The sequence below is a fragment of the Manis javanica genome, chromosome 8 (genome assembly GCF_040802235.1).
Source record: "Manis javanica isolate MJ-LG chromosome 8, MJ_LKY, whole genome shotgun sequence".
Taxonomy (NCBI): domain Eukaryota; kingdom Metazoa; phylum Chordata; class Mammalia; order Pholidota; family Manidae; genus Manis; species Manis javanica.
Window position 1 is genome coordinate 35,771,713 of NC_133163.1, and position 23,740 is coordinate 35,795,452.

General features: G+C 36.9%; 1 protein-coding gene across 1 annotated transcript; it reads right to left on the minus strand.

The window, feature by feature from the left end:
* Nucleotides 1-164: 164 nt before the first annotated feature.
* Nucleotides 165-15,972, minus strand: CHURC1 (churchill domain containing 1). The gene is made up of 4 exons (XM_017660417.3): nt 15,815-15,972; nt 9,216-9,351; nt 7,625-7,695; nt 165-2,388 (listed from the first exon to the last, which is right to left on the minus strand). Exons 1-4 carry the CDS (start codon nt 15,932-15,934, stop codon nt 2,296-2,298), a joined length of 420 nt encoding a protein of 139 aa, XP_017515906.3. The 5' UTR covers nt 15,935-15,972; the 3' UTR covers nt 165-2,295.
* Between the last annotated feature and the right edge of the window lie 7,768 nt (nt 15,973-23,740).

Genomic DNA, 23,740 nt, shown 5'->3' on the forward strand with positions numbered 1-23,740 from the left:
TTTCAGGAAGAGAAGGAAGACTGATGCTTTTGCCTGTTTCCCCTTTATTTAAACAGAAAAATGTGGATTCAACAGAACTGGATTCAAGAGGTTTTTGTTAGATACACAGAATTCTAGAAGTACACTGTTAGTTTAACAATGAAATATATAGAAAAGACTTCATGTTTTAAAGTTTTAAAGTTTTAATATGTATAGTCCAAAAGAGATAATTATACAATTTGCCATAGAAGAGGGTATCAGTAGGGGCACATAAAATCGTACTCTGGAGCTCCAAATGCCTAAGTTGGAAGCATTAGCAAACTCCAAGAAGGAACAATTCAGAGGGAATAATAGGCTTAGTGCTGTTACTTAAAGTAATTAAACATTTTCTCTGCTTTGTGGATTAATTTCACCAAACGATATTCTCAGTAGGTCAGATAAAGGTTTGCAGAAAAGTGGAAAACTTTTTCCAGGAATAAAACAACTGATGCCTAAGGATACTGGTCTAACATGCCTAGATTCCTCCGAGTGCTGGCACTGAGAGTCTCAATTTCTCCCTAACCTTGCCAGACCCTTTTACTTTAGTGTACTCAACACCATTATTGAGAGGGAGTCACTGTACTTAACTAGCTTTGTGACCTTGAGTAAGTTCCTTAACTTCTTTGTGCCTTAGTTCCTTTGGCTGTAAAATTGGAGTAACAACAGTACCTACTTCATGGAGTTGTTAATGAGGATTAATAAGTGCTTAAAAAGGCCTTGGCACACAGTAAGTACTCAATAAACCTCCACTGCCATTATTCCTATTATATAACAAAGCATTTTCTTGGTATCAAGAAGAAACACTTTGCTCACTTTTTTTCCCATAAGCAAAGACTTAGTTCAGAATCTTAGTTCCAAATCTCTTAGATATGAAGAGGAAACTATTTTATTTCTAATGCCTGGCCTTTTAAGTTTTGATATCAGAATGCGAAGAACTAACTAAAACCAGCTCACTGTATCTAATACTTTACATGCTTTCCAAAGCATTTTACATTCATTGTTCATTGGACATTTAACAAGGAAATATATATCAATTTTTATTAGCCTGATTTTTACAGAAATGGGACCACAAAGTCTGGAGTAATGCTTTGCCTAATGGTTATACTGCTACCAAAAGGCAGAGAAGCCCAAATGCCATGGTTTGTAATACCCAAGTCAGTGTTCTTTCAACTATGCAAGGTAAGATTTTCCAAGATCTTTTCGGAGCAACTGAAATCATTCTATTTGTCTATTTAACTAACTAAAGTTCCCACTTTTTTAAGACTTCCCTAATTATAACCAGATGTCCTTTTTGCCCCAGAATCCTACCCAGGATACCTCATTACATTTAGTTGTCATGTGAGAGCTTCTCAGCCTTACTTGTCTTTGATGACCTTTAGAGTTTTGAGGAGCACTGGTCAGCTATTTTGTAGACTGGCCCTCATCTGGGATTTACCTGATGTTTCTCTCATGATTAGATGGATTATAAGATTTTGGGAGGAAGACCACAAAGGTCAAGTGCCCTCTCCTCACTCATATCGAGGGTACATACTATCAATACGGCTTATCATCAAGGATGTTAATCTTGGTCACCTGGCTGAGCTCAGTTTTGTCAGGATTCTCCACTGCAAAGTTACTTTCCTCCTTCCCATTCTATACTCTCTGTAAAGAAGATGCTATGTACAACCCATACTTAAGGAATGGGGGTATCTACGTATATTATTTGAAATTCTTCTGCATGGAAGATTTATCCTCTCCAGTTTCTGTATTTTACTCAATCATTTATTTACATCAGCATGGACTCATGGATATTTATAGTTTGGGTTATAATCCAATACTACTTTACTTTGTTGCTCAAACTGTTCCAGCTTTGGTCACTGGGGTTTCAATCAGTTGACTCACATCCCTTTGCATATTCCCAATCATTGTGATTTCTGGGGGGAGCACTTCTTTTTTTTTGTGACATAAGATGCTCTAAGCTTATCTTGTATATTTAGTGCCCCAGTCCTAAAATCAGCCTTGTTATTGGCCACCAGGTGTTCTCCTATCCTAGTAATTTTTTTAGCCACGTAACTGCTAACAAAGTTGCTTCATTCTGGCTGCACTGATGTGAACTGGGAACATTATCAGAAGAGCTCAGCTCTAAAGACCAGCAATCCCCTGAACTATTTTCAAAAAATAGGTAAGTCTAAGCAGAAAGAAAAGCAAATAATTTCCATTATAAACTAAGACAAACCATCAGGCTTGCTGTATTGTAAACCAACAAAACATAGTTAAAACAGAACTGCAGAGAGATCCTTAGAATAAGAGAGTCATTTGTCGGGGATCATCAGGGAGAATACTGATGGTGTCTTCAGCTTTGCCACATAACAGACACAGCATGGTATACTCCTAGAACAACATAAAGTGCACAATCACCTTGACGAACAGGGAGAAGAACACTTCATAACTTACTCTGGTAAAGCTGTTCTCCACAAACTGTCACGGTTCTTTCTGTGCATTAGATCAAATTCTTCAATGCCTATCAGCGATGTCTTAGGTTTGTTCTGTGTATCCTGGAGTCCTTCAGTTACGTAAACTGAATACATGCAGATGTTCTATTTACTATGTATATGAGAATGTCAGCTTGAAAATGCATGGCTAGTTTTTGGATTTGAAGTACACACATATTGGGCTTAGTTAGTGCTGCTATTTAAAGTAATGAGGCAACTTGAGTGTGGGTCCCTGGGGACAAATTCCTGTTCTGACAGTTGTTCCTTTCTAGGATATTTAACACTAACATGCAACAGAAATGATTAAAAAAAGAAAGAACCTTCCCAAACCAAGTTATTTTTATCTACTCCAGGAAAATAAACAATTATGATAAATCCATTAGTATGTTATGCCTCATATTTAGATAGCTAGTTGTCTGGAATTTGATATGTTTAAGGAGTTTTATGTTTCTTGAGCTTAACAAATGTCCAGACTGGCGACAGAAGGGATTTTGTTTTAGGCAAAAATTCTTAGGACAAACTCCTGTTTTTATAGCTGTCCCTTTCTAGGACATTTAATATCTAGGTTACAAATACAGGAACATATCTTTTTTTGCTTAAAAACCTTTTTATCTTCTTTAGGAAAATGAACATTTATGTTAAATCTGTTAGTATTCCCACAGGTGACACTGGAATTGCTAGCTGTCTGAAAACCGCACAGTCAAGGTAGTTTATGTTTCCTGGGTCTGAGCAGTCACACTAGAGAAAGGGTCACAGAAATAAACAATGACTGTTGTACAAAGACCCAGAAGTAGGCAACTGCATTTCCATTTCATATGAGTGAGTTCAGCAGAGGAACTTAGGTGAAGCAGTGGAAAGACTATGTCTTAAAGACCACACAATTTTGAAGTCTACATACACAGTAGAAATAGACACTAATGCTTGGTGAACAAAATACAAGTCTCCTGAATTAATGACAAAATAAAAATCTACTCTATTCAAGGTCTTTTACTGCTTTCAAATACTTCTGCTTTCACCACCAGATATTACTAGTAGGATATCAAGAAATGAAGAAAGAAAAGTAATACAGGGAAAATGTGTGAAGCTCGACAAATATTTGAGTTTTCAATTAATCTACCCATTGATAAGCTTTTCTTAAGCGCCTAAATGTTCTGCAATGTGTTAAGTACACTGGCAGACATGAAAGAAAGCAGGGACAAGGGCTAACATTGCAAAATCTACAATCTAATTTGGGAGAAAGAAAAAAATCTAACACATGGTATAATCTGGAAAGGTTATCAAAATCAGGAAGACTGATTACACTTATAATCTTTAATTTATATGCAGTCTGGATTCCAAATTTCATTGTAGGTCAAGTGTTTGGAATTCAAAAGCAGTTTCCCACAGAAGTAATGTACACTGCAGTTAGGTTCCCAGGGAAATCCAGGGAGTCTTTTAAATTTATATTGCACAAGTACTATAGACTCTAACCATATATAGCAGTGTTTTTGTGGGAAAGTATGTCTAGAATTCTAATTTGCAATGCCAGGTACATATCTCCCTGGCAGGAATATGGTGAGATCAGGACACCTTTTCCTAAAACCAGCCAAGTTGGGAGAATGAGAATTCCTCCCAGTCATTCACAGAGACCCTCAAAGTGCTGGCGTAAAAGCCTATGGGTAGAGATTTGGAAGGTAGGGTCGAGTGGGTGGAACCACTTTTGGATAGGACCAGATCCTTTATTTTGTTCTGAGGGTCCCATGGCCTTTCTCTATCCTTTTAGTTCTGACCCCAAGTCCTCTCCTTCCCTGGTCCACAGAGGAACAAAACGCAGTCTCACAATTCCTGAGGCAAAAACATAGTCCTTTTAATGGCTTTTAGGGTGATATAAAAAATAAAGGAAACTTAAAATCTTTTAATATGTATTTTCCATTTACACTCTTTCTCTACTTTCCCCTCTATTCTTGTCATCAGAAAAATCTTACTTTTTTAACAATGGTACTGTGGTTTTAAAAACAGAATCCTCTAGAGATACATACTGAAATATTTATAGAAGTAGTGATATGTTTGGGATCTGCTTCAAAATAATCTTGTGGGGAGAAGTAGGAATAGTGAGGTACAAATAAAGCAAACTGAAGCTGGTAGTGGAGGTTAATACACTCTTCTGCCTACTTTTGATTATGTTTAAATTTCTCATAAGATATTTAAAACAAAACAAAACACTACCAATGTTGGGAATACCATCTTAAACCTGAACTACTGCTGGACTAGATGGGGGCTGGAGTAGGGCAGAGATGGAGGAAATTCATTATTCTTAGAAGCTGGGAATGAAGAGTTCTGTGATTGTCAGGCCAAGATAGAAGTTCCCAGGTAGCTTTGCACATGAGCAGGGCTTGCTGTAAGCACAAGGAGAGTTCAGAAAGCAACGTATGCTGGACTATCAAAAGTAAGAAGGGGATAGAATTTAAGTTCAGCCTGAAAGAGGTAAGATTTGGTTGACTTAAATGTAGAGAAAGGGACAAGTCAAGGAAAAAAGCACAAATAAGGACAGCGATACAGAAAAGAGCAAGGATATCGCATATGGAGTAGCAAAGGAGTGACAGGATGATAAATTTAAGGAAGATTAATTTGAAGGCAGGGTGAGAACTACAGTTCGGAGCTGCTGCAATAATTTAGGTTTCAGTGGGTATGGTCCTTGGCATAAGGTGTGGCAGCAGAGCCATGAAAAAAAGCTATAGAAATAAAGAAAGAAAGGAGGAAAGGCAGGGTTAGGGTTGGAGAAGGAGATATGGAAGATGTCCACTAGGTTTCAGCTGAGACTTAGAGTGCATGTGCTCGCTTTTGAGGGAGTACAGAGAAGGTTCCAGACCAGTGACCAAAGCTCAGAGAAAAATCAAGTAGAAAAAAACAGGAAAGGAAACCAGAGAAAAAGCAAAGGAGCCATCAAAATGATTTAAAAATAAAGAAAAAATTCTAGCATTATAGACCTCAAGGGAAGAATGCTTCAAAAAGACAACAGTTAACAAAACCAGATCCCGAAGAGATGTCAAAAGATGTAAGAACTGAGGCAGTCCCAGGATTTGGCTACATTATAGGAAACCTGCGAGAAAACAGTTTTAGTAGAGTGAAAATGAAAGCCAGTTAATAGGTGGTTAAGAGGAGCATAGGGAAATAAGGGAAATAGGGTAGAGCCCTATTCAAGTAAAGAAGCAAAAGGAAGGAAGATGACTAGAGGATGAATCAAAGAGGCAGCTGAGTGAAATGAAAGGATTTTTTTTTCGTTTAGCAAATGAAGAATTAAGTATATTTAATTTTAAGTGTATTTTTAATGTGCAAGATGTTTTAAATCCCATGGAGTAAAAGAGGATGCTAAAAATAAAGAACATAGCATAAGATTCCTGAGGAAATGCAGCAGGGGTATCGTCAGAGAGGAAGAAATAGAAATCTTCCTCTACAGCAGGAAGGAAGGAAGAGTCTAAAGTTGGGACAATCTATGCAGGGTACACATAAGAAGAGTAGTGAGAAATAAGAGAAAGGGGAGCTGGGCTAGCCCAATGAGAATCCTGGAGTAAGGAATGTGGATACTATACTGTAGGTAAAGGTGAGCTGTGGGAAGGCCAAAAATGTGATCTGAAAGCAACATTTTAAGAAAAAATAATCTAATGGCAGAATATATAATATGGGTGGGAGGAACACCCAATGGGAGAGAGAAGACTGGAGGTAGAGAGTCCAGTTTAAGAGTTTTTTCCAAGAAGATTTCACTCTATGTAGGCATTATGATTACATGCCATCTTCCTTTATAGTTTTCCTACTGTAGAGTAATTTCTGGGGTGGCTTTGAAAATGGCTGTGTTCAGTTATAAAGGAAAATCAGCTGGACTTTGGTCTCTTGGCAGAGATATATAATGGCTCCACTAGGGAGGGCATCATCCATTTAGGGGCTCTAAAATATTCACCAGAGCTTTAGGACCTTCTGCAAAATACCTATAAGCACTCTTCTTCCCATGAAATAATAGAGCTCCTCCTTTAAGCCCATGACATGCTCCTTTCCCTATTTGGCTCCAACTCATTCACTGAGATCTTGATTTTCCCCCAAGTTACATATTATCTACTTTTTTTTGAGGCATAATTTTTGGATGCTGAGGAGATATGGTCAAGATGTTGTTCAGACTGACCACAATATATTAGACCAGATTCTGATAGGTGACTAAGTACTTTCTTCCACACTAAAATAAGAATGAATAAGAATGGCTATTTTATAAGATTGTTATGAAAAAAAATTTTTATAATTAAAATAGCACCCAAATTTGAAGGATTAAAAAAAATTCCTTGCCTGTTAAAAGCTTTAACCGGATATTTATGCCCTATGGATGAATATGTAGTCACACTAAAAAATGACTCAATCTGAAGTCTTGAAAACAGAGGCAGTGAGCGACAGACACAGGTTCCAGTGCGTTCTCGTGGTTTCTAGTTTGTCCTTGGCTTTCCCGCATCGTCCAGCTTTCCTTCCTGACCACAGATCTGTGCATCTTCAGCAACTTAGGCCTACACCCGCCTTCTGTGGCATTCTTCCCATGCTTTCACAATGGTTTAAGACCTTATCCTTATAATAAATCCCCATTCTCTATCCTTACAGTGGTTCAGCTTCTTTCCTCCAACTGTGGTACATCCATCTTGTCATTTTACTTAATAAATAATATTAAAATGTCTTACCACAACTGAGATTACAGAGTTGCTCAACTCAACACACCTACAAGGGTAACAAAGATAACCTCTTCTCATAATTTCCATGCCCAGCAGTGGAGAGGTCAACACTTAAAGCCAACAATTATGCAATCAGATAACTGGATAGAGAAAAAACGGGTGTGATAGTAACCTCATAAGAAGCCATAATGTGCTGTTCTTCATAAACAAAAATGAGAGGACAGAAATGCCATTTGTAAGGCATGCATTTTGCTTTGTGACTCTTGTGAAGTCAGGTTTGAGCAGATGCAACTACCGGTAGTGTCTCTCTCAACTTACATAGGGAGAAGAGAGAGAGGGATGGTCTCCTTTAATATTCATTAACACTTCATTTATGAAAACTATATCTAGACTTCCAAAGGTACTTTTATTATCCCCTTCCCCCATAACAACATACCATTTTTATATATTTACCTGAAAGTCATCCATGATACTGAATGTATACTCATGTCTGGCTACTACGTGATGACAATTCTTACACAGATCTGCCAAAACAGAGAAAGACTTAAATAATTAATTCTTGGAAGATGTCTTAGGATGGTAAAATTCTATTCTCACCATGGAATTGCTTTAAAAGAATCTTAACTCTGTCATATTTAATATAGCAGGAAACCTATTATAATATCTATCTTAATAGGAAATCCAGAACCTATCATGTAGCAATGCTATATAATTAAGGGTCTGAATTCAGAGATTTAATGTGCATATATTAATTCCTATTAAAAGCTCTCTAAGGTAATCAATGAACAGATATGTAAGTGTGTTTTTTAAACTAACTGGACCTAGTGTACAAAAGCTTTTGTTTTTCAGGATGATAGAAATTGTGCTGCTATAACCAATCATAAATCAAAACAATGGTAGTCATTAAAGTGAATCTAATGGTAACAAAAGACTAGCAAAAACATATATAATAACAACCATGATTTACTGAGTGCTTACTGTATGTCAGATACTTTTAAAAATGTTTTTTTACCTGTTTATTCACTTTTCTCAAGAAACCCAAAGAGGTAGATGCCATTATCATCACCTTTTCAGGTATAAGGAAACAAAGGCACACTGTGGTTAAGTAACTAGTAGGACTACTGAGCTAAGAAATGTTGGAACCAGAATTCAAACCCAAGCATTCTGGCTCCAGAGCCCCTGCTCTTAACCACTATGCCCCACTACTTGGAACAAAATAAGAGTTTAAAGGGAGACATGCTAAAACAAAGAAAAGATTCTTCTAATTTGGAACATTTTTCTGTAGTCTGACTTTATTCTAAAGGCTTAGTGTCTTTATGCCCCTCTTTCAAAAATCATTATTTCAACATTTGTTTCTCACATATTCAGAGCATACTGAACAACCATGAGACAAGCAAAAAGGGGATTCAAACAGTTTAAATAATTGTCACAATATCTGAGCTCTAAGGTGTACACATACTTAGTATACTCATAGGAATTTTCAGTGCCAACCTTAGAATTGATTCCCTTTTATTACACACTTTATTTTGTTTCCCAGCACTGAGGATGAGGGCCAGCATATGAAGGTAGCATGCTCACAGCAGCAAAGGAAACAACAAACTGACAGTGAGATGGGAGACCAAGCAAAAACTGTGATGGAAGCAGAAATAAGACTAAAAATCCCAGGGTCATTGGGAGCAAACAGCTGTAAACACTTCAATAGCTGTGGAGTACATCATTGTGTTACACAGTTATAGTAGAAAATGAAAAATCACATGGATGACCCTAAAGATAAAAAAAATAGTCTCTTATCTTGTTTCAGAAGGCTTTAAAAATAAACAAAACTGCTGTCTGAGTCAGTCTTCAGTTACATCTAAAAATCACTTACGTAGACTATCCAATGATGATGTCAGATATAAGAGGGCATATGTATTTCCCTCTTATAAACCTAACTAGTAACTGTTATCTTGCAATACAATATTGAAATAGGCTTCATGTTTTGCACAGCATATCAACTTTCAAAACCAATACCTAACAGACTTGTATGAAAACAAAGTCTACTTACGATCATAAGTAACTATTTCTTCTCCATCTTCCTCTTTGGAAGATTTATTTGTGATCAGCATAAAATCCCGCTTATTGCACACTGCACAGCCTGTAAAGTTCAGCAAGAAAGATCCATTCTCCAGACAGATGTTACCCTAAAACATTAAAAATAGGAATTTAATTTTCTTATATTTCAAAATCCTTGGTGAAAATGTTTAATAGACTTAAAATGTCTAATGGCAAAAAATATGGCCAGAATTTACTCGAAGGCTATGCCAAGTAATTTTTGAAATTACTTAAGCCTTAAATATACCACAAAATAAGCAAATAAAAATAAACCCTCAGTTCTACAGATGTAAGTCTTAACAGATACGTATGACTCAGGCAGAGAAGATAAGCTCTGCATTTCATCGGACTGACACCATGGCATTCAAAAGGAAAATGTTTTTCTTCACACTAAGAAACTGTAAACAAATTATGCTCTTGGCTCAAAGGAGGTCTTTACTAAATGCTTACTAATAATTGTTTAGAAATAAGTCATTTTATTAATAATTTAATTCAACCTCATTTGTCCAACTGAATATTTTGATAGTTGATATGACAAAAAACTATTCAAATCAGTATTTCTCCAATCCAGCTATGTGCCTGATACTGTGTAAAGCACAGCAGAGGATTCAAGGATGAGTAATATCTTTCTACCATCAAGGAGCTTATGAAGTATCAGGGGAATTAAATGATGCCTTAAATGATGCCACAGTGAAGCCTTCCTGAATTCTCACCACCACGATGAATATCTTCCTCCTCGGTGGCTTTTAGTGCTATATACTAATGAAGAGATTAACTCTGGTTGGGGGGAAATCAAGATAAAGATATAGTTTGGATATACTAAATCATAGGCACATCAACTTAACTACAAAAGGGGAAAAAACTTGGGGTTAAAGTATAAATTTCTAGCTATTAAGAACAAATGTTTGATTAAAAAAAAACTTTACTGAGGTGTAATTTACGTACAGCAAAATACACACTGTAAGGGTATAGATGACTTTTAACAAACATATGCCAGTGGAATCACTACCCCATTCAAATATAAACATTTCTATCTTCCCAGGAAGTTCCTTCCTTTGCAGTTTATCTCCAACCCCTCTCTCACTCCAGGCACCCACTGATCTATCTATCTATAGAGATTAGTTTTGCCTGTTCTAAAATTGTAAATAAATAGAATCATATAGTATACTCTTTTGCATCCAGCTTCTTTTGATCAACATGATGTCCATATTAATCATTAGTTTTGTATGTATTGGTAATTTGTTGCATTTTATTGCCAAATAGTATTTCATTGCATATATTTATCTGTTGATATACATTTAGGTTCTTTCCAGTTTTTGACTATTATGAATAAAGCAGCTAAGAAGTTTCATGTACGAGCATTGTGTGGACATATGCCTTTCTCTTGGGTAAATATCTAGAAATGGAATTGCTGAATCATATAGCAAAAATAGGGTATGTATTCACTTTATAAGAAACTGCCAAATAGTTTTCCAATTTCTATTCCCATCAGCAATGTGAGTTCCAGTTTTTCCAACACTAGGTATTGTTGTCTTTTTAATTTTAGTCTTTCTAATGATGTAAAGTGGTATTTCATTATTTCCTTGCAGTTTTAATTTGCATTTCCTTGATGACTAATGAGGTTGAGCATCATTTCATGGTGCCTATTTACTTATCTCCTTTTGTGAAACGTCTACTCAAGTCTTTTGCCCATTTGTTAAAAGTTAAGCTGTCTTACTGAGTTATGAGTTATGACTAAGTTAAAAGAGTTCTTTATATATCTTACATACATCCTTTGTCAGATTTATATTACAAATATGTTTTGGATTTGGTTTCCATTTTTTTTGGTGTCTTTTGAAGAACAGTTTTGATTTTTATGACATCTAATTTATCAAATATTTTCTTTCAGTATCTGTGCTTGTCTTCAAGGACATCTAGAAGCTTTACAGCTTTAGCTAGTAGGTTTGGGCTTATGCTCCATTTTGAAATAATTTTTATATATGATATGAACTAAGGATCAAGTTTCATTTATTTCCATATGAATATTCAGTTGTTCCAGCAACAACTGTTGAAAAGACTATCCTTTCCCCATTCATTTACACTGGCATCTTTGTGGAAAACTCAAATGACTATATATGTGTGGGTCTACTTTTGGCTGCTTGGTTCCCTTGATTTACAGGTCTATCTTTGCCCTAATATCACATTCTCTTGATTACTATAGCTTTATAGTAAGTCTCTAAGTCAGGTAGTTTATGTTTTACAACTTCACTAGTTTAGGTTCTTTTCATTTCCATACAAATTTTAGAATCAGGTTATAAACTTTTAGAAAAAAGCTTGCTGTGGTTTGAATTGGGACTGCACTGAACCTATAAAAGCTGGTTGCTGAGGACTCTAAGAAATTAAAGAATGAAAAAAAACTGTTAAAAAAAATAAAGATCTAAATACCAATTTCAAATAAACTGAAATTCACTTTTTAAGAACAGATTCTAAGAATTCTGAAAGGACTGTACCCATAAATACAAATATACCCTATACAATGTGGCCTCTGTGATTTAACCTTGTTTGTAGGCAGAAGGTAAACTTTAAGGAAACAGAGAGAAAAGAGATCTATGTAACTGTTGTAAGGAAATAAATACTTGAAATGGCAAAATTCAAGTACACTATCTAGAAACTGATGGGGCTTTCTAAAGGGCCCTTGGTCATTTGAAAGCAGTGAGGGAACCTTCATAAGTGAGACATGGCTTTTATTAGATGAGGCAAAATTAATATCCAAATTTGAGAAGGTAAATTAAAGCACACAATATTCAGGGAAAGCTTCTGAGGGTTTCACAATGGGAGGAAAAAGAAGAATGCGATCTAAACCAATTCCACAGTAAGAAGAGTAAGTTATAACAGTTTCAAGCAAACAGGGGAAAAAGTCAAATATTAACGAGGATTTGTAAAGATATGCAAGTGTGCAAGAAGAAATAACTGAATACTATGATGATAATTAGGATGACAGTATATATAATAAAATCTTGCAAATTTGATAAATCTGTAATTACTTTGCTAGGAATTGGACCAATGCATTTTTTCAGAAAACTATTATCTCAGGTGGTACAATTTAATAATGCATGTTTTGTCAGAGAATGTTTAAAATTAAAAATGGAGAATATAGTTTTTAAAGAGCTAAATTTTAGTTTTATGATTTTTCTCTACTGTTTTTCTATTTTCTACTTCATTAACATCTAATCTTTACTATTTCCTTTCTTCTGCTTGTTTTGGGTTTAGTTTGCTTTTGTTTTTTCATATTCTTAAGTGGAAAGTTAAGTTATTGATTCCAGATTATTCCTTTATAATATATGTGCAGGACATCATTTTAAAGCAGGATGTAATTTTAAAGCATGCATTACATACAACTGTTTTACTAATTATATATCAAACCCAGCATTTAGTTAAATATGGTTAATGCTAAGCAAGAATTTGAATATGTACATGAACTCTGGTAGCTTAATTTTAAGTGATGTATATAAAACATGTAATTTCTAATTTAAGCATATCACTAATTCACACTGATCATTTCCCTCTGATTAATCTAAATCCATGATGCATTTCTATATTGCTATTGCATTACAAAGAAATTTAAAGCTGAAATGTAAACTACATAGGTTTCATTTCCAGTTTGATGTGGAAAATGTTTTATTACAATTTTGTGCCTGATCAATTTTAATTTTTAGAAATGCAGTAGAATTCAGGTTCCAATTGGTTTTAAATGACTTTTTGAAAGAAAAAAAAAATTTAATTCACAGCTGAGTAAAAAAACTGGGGTTCAGAAAATTACTATGGTTCATTTTGAATTTGACTCATGCTTAAGTTCCAGTTCTTGGTGTAACATTGCAAATAAGTAGGCCAGAGCTCCATTAGGAATTCAATACTGTGTACTTCTAGTCTCTGAAAAACAACTACTACAAAACTCTAAAATTTTATGAAACCAAGGATAAAAAAATTAGTATTACCTACTCACCTGCACTTAAAAGCTTCACAACATGCCAATTCATTTTTTTCTCTGCCAAATTTTTTGAGTGAATGGACTACACTTGCTACCACCATCTTATTACCTTATCCTTTGCTAAGTTCAAGCAAAGTGGCTTATGCTCTTACTGCCCTTAAAAAAAATCTCATGAGTTGGAAGATCCTTGAGATTTCAAATGATCAGTTAGTCTCTACTGAACAAAAGAGTTCAATTCATCTAAAGGTTACCCACTCCATTTTTGAAAATGTTGGTTTAAATTCTTTATTCTGACTCTAAGCCTTTGACTGCTAACATCCACCCACTCTTTCTAAAGCTGCCTTCTGAAATTCCAAATAAAAGTTTAATTCTTCCTCATGATAGCCTTTTAGTTATTTTAGAACAGAATAAAGTCAGAGAAAAGTGCTTATGAAAGGATTCCAATCACCTCAATCCTTTTCTCTGCTTCCCATCTTTATTTTCACTTCCTAGATTCATTCATTCCTTGAAACTCAGTCCTTGATTTCTGCTTGATTCTCTACTTTCTTTTCCTAAGGGAACATATCCTTTCTATTTTAACACCTTTATCTGGCGGACTCATCTGTTTGAATCTGACACTCAAACTGCGATCTTTTATTTTCACTTGACTCCTTGGATGTTACATTCTTAACCTCAAGTGAAACATGATAAAAACAATCTGACCATTTGGTTCTCCTTCCATATGCCACCAATTGCTGCAATGATACTTCCAGTTTCCCAGTTGCCTAGGTTGAAAACCCCAAGATCATCTATAGCTCTTTCTTTCTTTCCCACTGCATGAAATTGGTTGAGTCCCATTAATTCTCTCTTTGATATGAGGTCTCATTGTTTCATGCCTACACTACTGTCGCCATGACTCCCCAAATGTTCTGTACGGCTCTCCTTTCACATTTCCCCCATCCCATCATCTCTACATACAACCGTAAGATTCATTTTCCTAAATAATAGATTTTGGAATCATTTCCCTATTCAATTTTCTTTAGACGGTAGCCCAATGCCTAAAGTGTAAAATCTAAACTCACTATAGTTTGTCTTTGGATTAGCTCAACTCCTATGTATCCAAACTAATGTCTTTAATATTCGCCACTACAAACAGCTCCCTCATGGTCCATGTAATATGAAGGGTTCATTACTGTATTCATAAAAATCTCTTTTTAAACTTTAAATAGAACACAATACAGAAAATGAAACATTAATGTACAGCATCAGGCCTCTACTTATTAGACTTCAGTAGTACCCTCAGTAGTGACTACCAAAAATGTCTCTGTAGTGCCAAAAGTCCCTTGGGAGGGAAGAGCGCTCCTAATTATGCACCACTGCTCTCATTTATTCACTTTCATTACTCATTCATTAATGGTGTTCCATTCTATATCACACTTTTCCAGTCTACTACTACAAATAATGTTATAAACATTCTTATACAGGTCTCTAAGAACACATGCACATGCATTTATTTCTCTAGAATGGGAATTGATGAGTCATTCAGAATATATTATCTTTATTTGACAATTCTAGACCTTTTTCAAATAGGTTTTACTGTGCGAGTGCTTATGTGGCTATATACCCATCCCAAAAGACTAAATGCTACTCAAAATACTAAGAAACAAAAGCAACGATAGGGATTTTCTACCTTCCAACCAATACAAGAATCTTTGTTCTTGTTATTTCCCCCAGGCTTTGGCTTCTCCTTTCTTTCTTTTCTACCCTAGACACAACTATCTTTCAAGTCCCAATTCAAATCCACCTTTCTTTTGGGAGAAGAACGCTAACCGATTTTTTTCTCCCCTCTTTCTAAACTTGAATAGCATTTATGGTGGACTCTACTCATCTTTTGTTAATCCCATACTCCCCTAAACCCTAAATTTTCAGTAAGGTAGCACGGAAGCTGCCTTTTATTTCTTCTTTGGTATCCCTTTCTGGCCCACCAAAGTAATCTGGCTACATACGCACATACGTTCAATAAATGTACCTTGAGTGAATGACAGTAAAGAAGTTGCGCAACCTCCTGAGCAGGAGAGGAAAAGAGATTTGAGAGAAAATAGCCAGGAAATTGAACTCTAGCCTTGGTTCTCATACTAACTAGAATGTGAACTTGGGCAAGTGATTTTCGCTTTCTGGACATTAGTTTCTTCATCTGCAAAGTTGGGTTAGAACAGATGACCCCAGAGGCCCCTTCCAGAGCTAGAATTCAGTGAGAAAATTCAACTTCATGAAAGCGAGCCTGAGGATGAGAGCACGGGAAGGCGTAGGAGCGTCCTCCTGCTGTAGATTGGGGTTGCTGTTGGTGTGGGGGTTTCTCTTGTTGCCCCTGGAGCTCAAGAGAAGCGGGGTGACGGCTGATCTCACCGCCGGGGCCGGGACAGAGGGAACTGACGACCGCAGGCCGCCCCCGCTGACAGGTGCCTAAATACAGCTAGCTACCGGGTCACCGGAATGGGCAGAGTAGCTGAGTCGATCCCGAGCCCGGCTCACAGGGAAGGCCAGCCGCGGGGAGGAGAAGCCTCACGCGCCAAGGAAGCGGAAAATCTCGGCGTCCACTCGCTCACCCGGTTGGGATATTCCTTCTCCACACAGTCCCCACACATCTTGACGCCGTTACCGAGGAAGGTTCGCCTGTGCTTCCGGGAAGACGAAACCTCGCGAGATCTAATAGAAGGTTGCCGCATGCGCCCCAAGTACTCGACCCTGGAGTATTTGGTCTCAAGAACGATTCGAAGTTTACGCCCCTTAGCAACTGTTGTTAGGGCGGGGCCTGGTCTTGCAGGCAACAACGGCGCCCAGGGAATAGGACTTTGGAAATGTGACACAGGAGGAAAGAACCGTGGGCCATGTGGCGGGAAGGGGAAAAGGATCTTGGACTGAACAGATTTCTAATAGGCGCTCTCCTGAGTTTAGGTTGACAGAAGGGCAAGTCATAGTACACAAGAAAGATAATTTGTTTCTCACAGCCTCGGCTTATTTATTCTATATAAAGATGAAATAATAATAATTCAAATGTTTTTCCATACCATTTCTTAAGACAGTCGAGAGTGATAAATCAGATCTCGGTAGGTGAATAAGCAATAACTAAAGTGTTTGGGAAGAGGCACTTAATAACTCTGTAGAGAATCTCCTAAAATGAACACTTAAAATGTCAGTAACAAATGACCATCCCAGAGTCCTTTGGGGAACATAACGACGGAAAGTGTCTCTATCTCCCTATGTGTCACGGAAGCACCTCAGTGGCAGGCAAGAACTATGTAAATAGAAAATGGCCAGGTCAGTTATCCCTGTAGTCCCCTGGAACTCAAAATGCTGCGAATGGTGCCCTACCTCTTCCTTTCCCTCTATATCGAAATCATCTTACTATTCACAATGATATAATGAACCTGAATACACACCTTCAAAATCTGTCTTTGTGTTTCTGAACACGCTGTTTTTTTGTTTGTTTGTTTATTTTTATCATATCCAGCTAATGGAACATCAGCATCCTCCCTTGAGCCTGCTTTATTGCAGCCAAGTCAGTGAAGAAAGCTCAGGAGGCATATGAGATTCCAGGATCCAGCCAGTTTAATTGGGTTTGCCAATATATGGGAATTCTATCCCCACTGGAGTGTTGAAATTATAACCTTTACTATATCAGCCTCTGGTAAGGATCTGCAATAGCTAATAAAAGTCACAGATGTGTTGAGAAGCACTGGACAAGCTAGTGCCTTTAGAGTCACTCTATTCTTGGAATAATTATAATGCCTTTGAATGACATTTTAAACCTTTCAAAATGTCCTCATTTCAGTTTCTGTGTGCTTTACAACCCTATAAAATTGTTGAGGAAAGTATGTCTCCCCTTCCCAGATAAGGAAACCAAGGAAAGAACTGGTCTTGTCTATGATAACAAAATTACTCAGTATTCCGCCAGGGCTAGAACTGCCCTTGGCTCAACTTCTTTTTAATACATTAGCAACATGTGACTAAGGCCCTTTCAATTTTGAACTGAGATGTGTTTAAATACATTCTGCAAACTGGATTTAGAAGACTATGAAAAAAGTTAAATATTTCACTAGAAATGTATATATTTATTACATATTGAGATGATTGGACTAAACAAAAATATATTATTAAAATTAATTTTACTTATTTCTTTTTAAAACCTGGCAACTGAAAAATGTAAATACACATGTAGCTTGCATTATATTTCTATTGCACAGGGCTGGTCTACACAATTCTCTCTTTAGATCCATGTAAAAATGAGTCCTCTTTTTTTAAAGCCTAATGCTGACTTTCAATTTTACTAATCATTGTATCTATTCTATTCAATTCTGTAGACATTAGTTGAGTGCCTTTGCTGTGCAAGGAACTATGTGGACAACAGGATGATGAAAAAACATTGTCTTTTCTTGTTCTCTAGATATTAATAACAGAGTCTTAGAGATAAATGAGCACAAATACCTATAATTACTGGCAGATGGTGATCAAAGAGCACAAAATGGAGTGACTATTTTAAAGAGGGGTATTGGAAAGAGGAATTTGAGTCTTGAAGAATGTATTTCATTTCAAAAGCAGAGAGTTTAACTGTAGGAATTTCAGATGGATCTTGCCAAGGAGTTTGGATTTTATTCTGCATGTAATAGGGAACCACTGGAAGTCTGAGCAGGAGAGTGATATCAGACCTGCGGTTTAGGAAGGTTATTTTAGCATCATTTGGGACCAATTGGAACTGGAAGAAATTGGACATTCAAAGGTATACACTAACAGGAACCACAAGGAGGAGATGGATAGCTTTCTGTCGCATCAGTAATGGAGAACATGCATGATCAAAAAATTAAATTAAAAAAAATTACAGTGTGTTAAAGATCTCAAAGAGTAGGTTTTTTGGCATGAACTGATTTCATGTTCAGAAGCATAAAAGACAATCTACATATTTACCAGCATCTTTTTACCTTCCCAGAATAATATGGTATCTTGTTATTAAAATGAGCAAGTGAATAAAAAAATCAAAATCTTATTCATAGGCACAAAAACTCAAGAGCTAATGGCTATCCACCCAGTGAAGTTCTCCACTCAAATCTAACTATAGCCATGGAATAGAGGTGGCAAAAGAGACTGCAGGAGGAGGGAGACGGGACCAGAAATTGCAATGTAATTGTGGTAATGGGAATATGAGAGTCTCTGAAGCTGACAGGTGGGAGAAAGGAAAATAAAGGATACAAAGCAGGAGAGATTAGCACCTAAAAGAATGACCAATTAGTTGTAAAATAAGCAAAAAAAAAATGTTTAAAAATGTATTTTCTTTTCTCTAATAATTATATAAAATCAAGTTTGCAGGAACCATTTAAGGATTACCCTTCTAACAGAAGTCTTTTGGGGACATTACCCTGCCTATAATCTTGAATAAACATGTGTTATCAATAATATATATCAAATACACCTATGTGTTGCAGTTTATGCATGAGCTACCACTTGGTAAAAGGAATCCATTTAGGAAACTATAAATGTTAAAATGGTTCAATTACATATGCTAAACTACATCCCTGGGGCAGGATTAAAATTTTCCCTTGAGAGTACAGTTTGAATCTCCTTTTAGCATTCTCTTTCTAGTACTTATTTTCTTTTTCCCTTTTATGATGTTGGAAGCCAAGAGGCTGGAAGGATGCAGTGCTGAGCAGACCTATCCTCCTTGTCCTTTGTTTAAAGGGATAAGAAAGAACCCGGAGCCTTTATGGTTCCACTGTCACACCAATTTCACAGATGGAGGGAAGCTTATCTGCTTGGTGGAAGGTATGTTTAGGTTCTTTCCATTCTCTCAAGGGAAGTGTGAAATAGGAGTTGTTATCATATCTGATATCTCCTGACTGAGATGAATGAGTCAGCAGCAATTCTGCGTTAGCACAGTGAACACAAGTCTGGCTGAGGGTGGTTACAACAGAACCCCTAGAAGTTCAGGACCACGTTGTTTTTAGTTCAGTGGTCACATTGGACTTTCTTCCCTTCAGGGTTCTCAGAGCTATTGAGATACTAAACTCCAGTTTTCAAGTACCTGGCAGTTAAAAGCTAGGGAATGGCTACTGTTTGCCTTTGTTTTCTTCAGCTCTCCTCACTTTCTTTTCACATACAGATGAAAAGATTCATATATCGTTTCCAGATACAATTTTCATGATATCTCAAAATCTCTGATGTAGTGGCCTTTGGGGAAGTATCTCTGAAATGTTACATGGATTGGGATGAGTTTAATAATGAAAATGTAACTGGGTTTAAGATGTGCTTTTATAAGAAAATAGATCCTACCATTTGCAACAACATGGATGAAGCTAGAAGCTCCATACTCAGTGAAATAAACCAGGTGGAGAAACACAAGTACCAAATTACTTCACTCATTTGTGGAGCAAAGCAAAACTGAAGGAACAAAATAGCAGCAGACTCAAAGTTCCAAGAAGGCACTAGCGGTTAACAAATGGAGGGGTTGGGGAGGGTGGGTGGGTGGGGAGGGAGAAGGGAATAAGGGGCACTATAATTCACAATCACAATATAGGTAGGTCACAAGGAAGGCAGTACAGCACAGAGAAGACAAGTAATGACTCTATAGGATCTTACTGTGCTGATAGACATTGACTGCAATGAGGTGGGGGTGGGGAGTGATGTCTTGATAATATGAGTGAATGTTGAAACCCCAATATTGTTCATATGAAAGCTTCATAAGATTGTATATCAATGACACTTTAATTTTAAAAAGATGTGATTTTATTTTACTTTGTCCTATTTCTCAAGTGTGCCCCAAAGACAGAATAAGACTCAGAAGAGCAGGGTTTTATTCTCTACCATATACATCAACTCTGAGAGATGAAGGTATTTGGAATTTTCAGAGAAGCTGAGGTAATGAAGAAATGGAAGCAAAGAGGCTATTGTTTTTGTCTTGAGAATGGCCAGTGGAAGGAGTGTTACTTCAAGATAATTCAGCCATAAAATCCATAGGAATCAAGAACCTTGGGTAGTTTTGAAAAGAGTAAGTTTACCTTGGAATAGAGAAGGTGTACATAGAAGCCGCAAGGAATATTTGAGGAAAGGATGCGATTTAAAGTTAAAAGTTTAGATTCTGGTCCCAATTGTATCTTAATAATAAGCAAGTCATTTATTAAGAGACCATAAGCAAGTCATTTATTGGCTGGGCTTCAATTTTCTCATCTGTAAAATAATGACAATAATAAATATACCTACCTGACAGAGGTACTTTATAAAATGATACCCAAATGCTTTAGATATATAAGTATATACATATGTCTCAAGGATGCTAAGAAAAATAGCTCTGGCCATAAGCATGAGGTGGTAGAAGGGAGGATAATCAATTTGGAGAAGGGGCTTGGTAATGACTAACAGCCTGCCTGCGATGTGAATCTGTGTCTAGCTAAACTGGGTAATATGAGACCGTGTACTTTAATTTGTACAAGGTGGTTTGTGTGCACCTGAAAAGGCTGAGTGAACTTGTTGCTGTTGGAGAGGATAAAGTGGGAGAAGAGCTGGGTTAGGGAGGAGAACCATAGGAAGCAGAGAGAGAGCTCCAAAAGCCAAGCTCCTTCACGAAGTAGACTTGGAAGGTTACCCAAAGACATACAGAGGCAAGGAACCCTACTCTGGGCACATACCTAACGAACCACAGATTCCTAACCCTACTTCTGGTTCCTTGTACTTCTTTCTCCTGAAAAAATCCTCTTTGAGAACTAATCAGAAAGTATATACCAAGGTTGAAAGGACTGAGGCATGTTATTAAGCAACAGTGGAAGACAGTGCCAAGAATGTAAGTTATAATAAATCTCATTATGTCACTGCTTTAAAAGCTCCCTGATTCCCTATTGCCTTCAGGGTAAAGACCAAGTCCCTTACTACAGCATTCAAAACTTTTTAAAATTTGACTTCAGTCCACTTCTCTTGCTTCATATCAAGCTGCTCCCCACCTTTCCTTCTGCTGTCCTTTCCTTGTCATCACACATCACCTATTTGTAGTCTCACCAAACTTCTCATGGCCCTAATCACAGCAACTTCTTCCCAGGCTTCTTTCTAGCTTTTTGTGTGCTGTTCCCTCTGCCTAGAATGGCCCTTTCTCTGCCTGCTGAAGTCACATTCAGTCTCTCTTGCGGTTCAAACCTCACTTCCCCCATGAAGACCAGATATTAGTTTCCTATTCTAAACTGCTATAGCAACACTTAATTCATCCTTCTATTATAGAAGGTACAGTCTCTACTTGACTGTGAACTCCTTGAATTGACAGCTTGTTTCTCAGCTTTCCAGACACATAGTGGGCGTTCAGTAATGGTTTTTTTTTTTTTGATTGATTGATTGATTGATTACAAAAGTTGAAAACACAGTTTCACCCATCCTAATTCCATGGCCAAAAGTAGCCACCATTCCACCTGTCTCATTTAGATTTCACCCTGTTCACTCCAGGTTACTGCTTTCAAAGGTTTAATATTTGAGAAGGAAAACTATTTTTTTAGGAGAAGTTTTGGTTAAAATTGTTTTAAACCCAATATCCTCTCCATCAGTTACTCACCAAGAATTGATTGCTAAGTCATGTCTTCATGCTGTGCCCACCAAAAGGAAAATTCTGCCTAAGGAATGGATGACTCAACAAGGAGAACAACTTGTGTCCTAACATTCAATTTAACACCTCATTACTCTCTAGGAAATGATCTGTAAACCTAGAGTTCAGTTTATCACCTCAGTCCTGGAAGTTTAGCAACACCTTCCTGACTTCAATTAGTTCTATATACTACTTTATCTTTTTCTTTTACAGATAATAGGATCAATAATGGTTTGCTAATTTAAGTTGAAGGAGGGTAGGTGATTCTTCTGCCAGTGTGGTTTCTTAATCCTCTCTCAACAATTCAGTTAATATTTGAGAGCTTACATCAGAGAGCCTTTCACTACAAAATTTAAAACGGTGCTCAAAATGTAAATATATCTGGAAGAAGTAATATGATAATATTAAAGCTTAGGGATTCAATTTGACTCAATTCATATAATGTTTGGAATACCCGCTCCCTGCCAGCCTTCAAGCAGCTTACAATGCCAGGGGGAAGAAAACCCAGTGATCATGATATAGTATAATAACTGATCTTACGGATGCCTCTGAGGCTCAGAGAAAGGGCAGGTGTCTCAGCCTGGGACTTCTCAGCAAGAGGAGGGGCACAGTGTTAGCAAAGATTTTCTAAAAGATTTGATACTTCAGCAGACTTTAAGAATTGGTGGACATTAGGGGATGTTGGACAGGGTACTCCCTAGACAGGGGAATAAAAGTGCCAGACCACAGAGGCATGAGAAACAAGTTTGGAAGACTGGTGCATAGACTAGGTAACATAGATCTAAGTCATGTCCAGGTCTTTCATGAAAAGGATAAAGTTTTGACCCTTAGTCAGTGGAGACTGACATCATAATTGTGCCTAAGCCCAGCCCTAGTGGAAGTTTCATGTAACAGACTTAAAAATTGCTCAGGCTTCTTCCTACTGTGTATCAGCATCACAATTTCCACCAAAGTGGTTATGTAGAGCCATATAGATGTAGATTCACATCTCAGACTTGTCACTAATTAGCTGTGACACACTGGGCAAGGTACTTTTCTGTGTCTTTTTCCTCACATGCAAAATAGAAATACACTTACCTCATTGAGTTGCTGTGAGCATTAAAGAAGATAATCCACTTAGTACAGGTCTGATATATTTTTAAGTATTCCATAAATGTTAGCTATGTTGATGAAAATGAGTCCAGAGAATCTAATAAAAATACAAGGATAAGTGGGTAGTAATCAAGGAATGATAATTAACCACAGCTCCAGAGAATCTCAGAGGTAGCAGAACTCTCAAGAAGTTATTTACTATACTGCTCTGCATCTAAGATGGTCAATGCTTAAGTGAATGCTATTTGGCCCTGCTTGCCACCAAGGGCCCCAAATATATCTGAAGAAATATGGGGTTGGGAGAGAGAACAAAATAAAATCACAAGCAGAAAGAAGGGAATGAGAGCTGAAGGGGAAGGAAGCAGAAAGATCAGACAAAGGATATAGGAAATGCACTTCAGTGGCACATATGCCATTAGTTGCCTATTTCTGTATTAAATCTTCCAAAGCAGATGGTTACATCATTTGAGATAAAAAGAACAAAATGAAAAGTTTGAGAATTCTAAGAGGTTATATAATTAATCCCAAAGATGTCTAGGTACAAAAAGATCTTAAGCGGAAAGAAGAAGGTTATCTCTGGGAGTCACTTTATCTAAGGAGCTCTTCATCAAACTCTCAAAAATATTAAAGAAATCTAGATAGATTATTGTGTTTATGAAGACTGCTGGTTTCGTGAAGGGCTCAGAGTCTGCTCAGAAACTTGGCCTAAGCAAAAACATTAGGCCAAAGATTTACAGATGAATGTTCTCTAAGAACGAAATTCTAGAGCAGTTGTCAAAGCCAAACTTCCTTATATTATTCCATATAAAAATGGATGAATGTTGCCTAATGC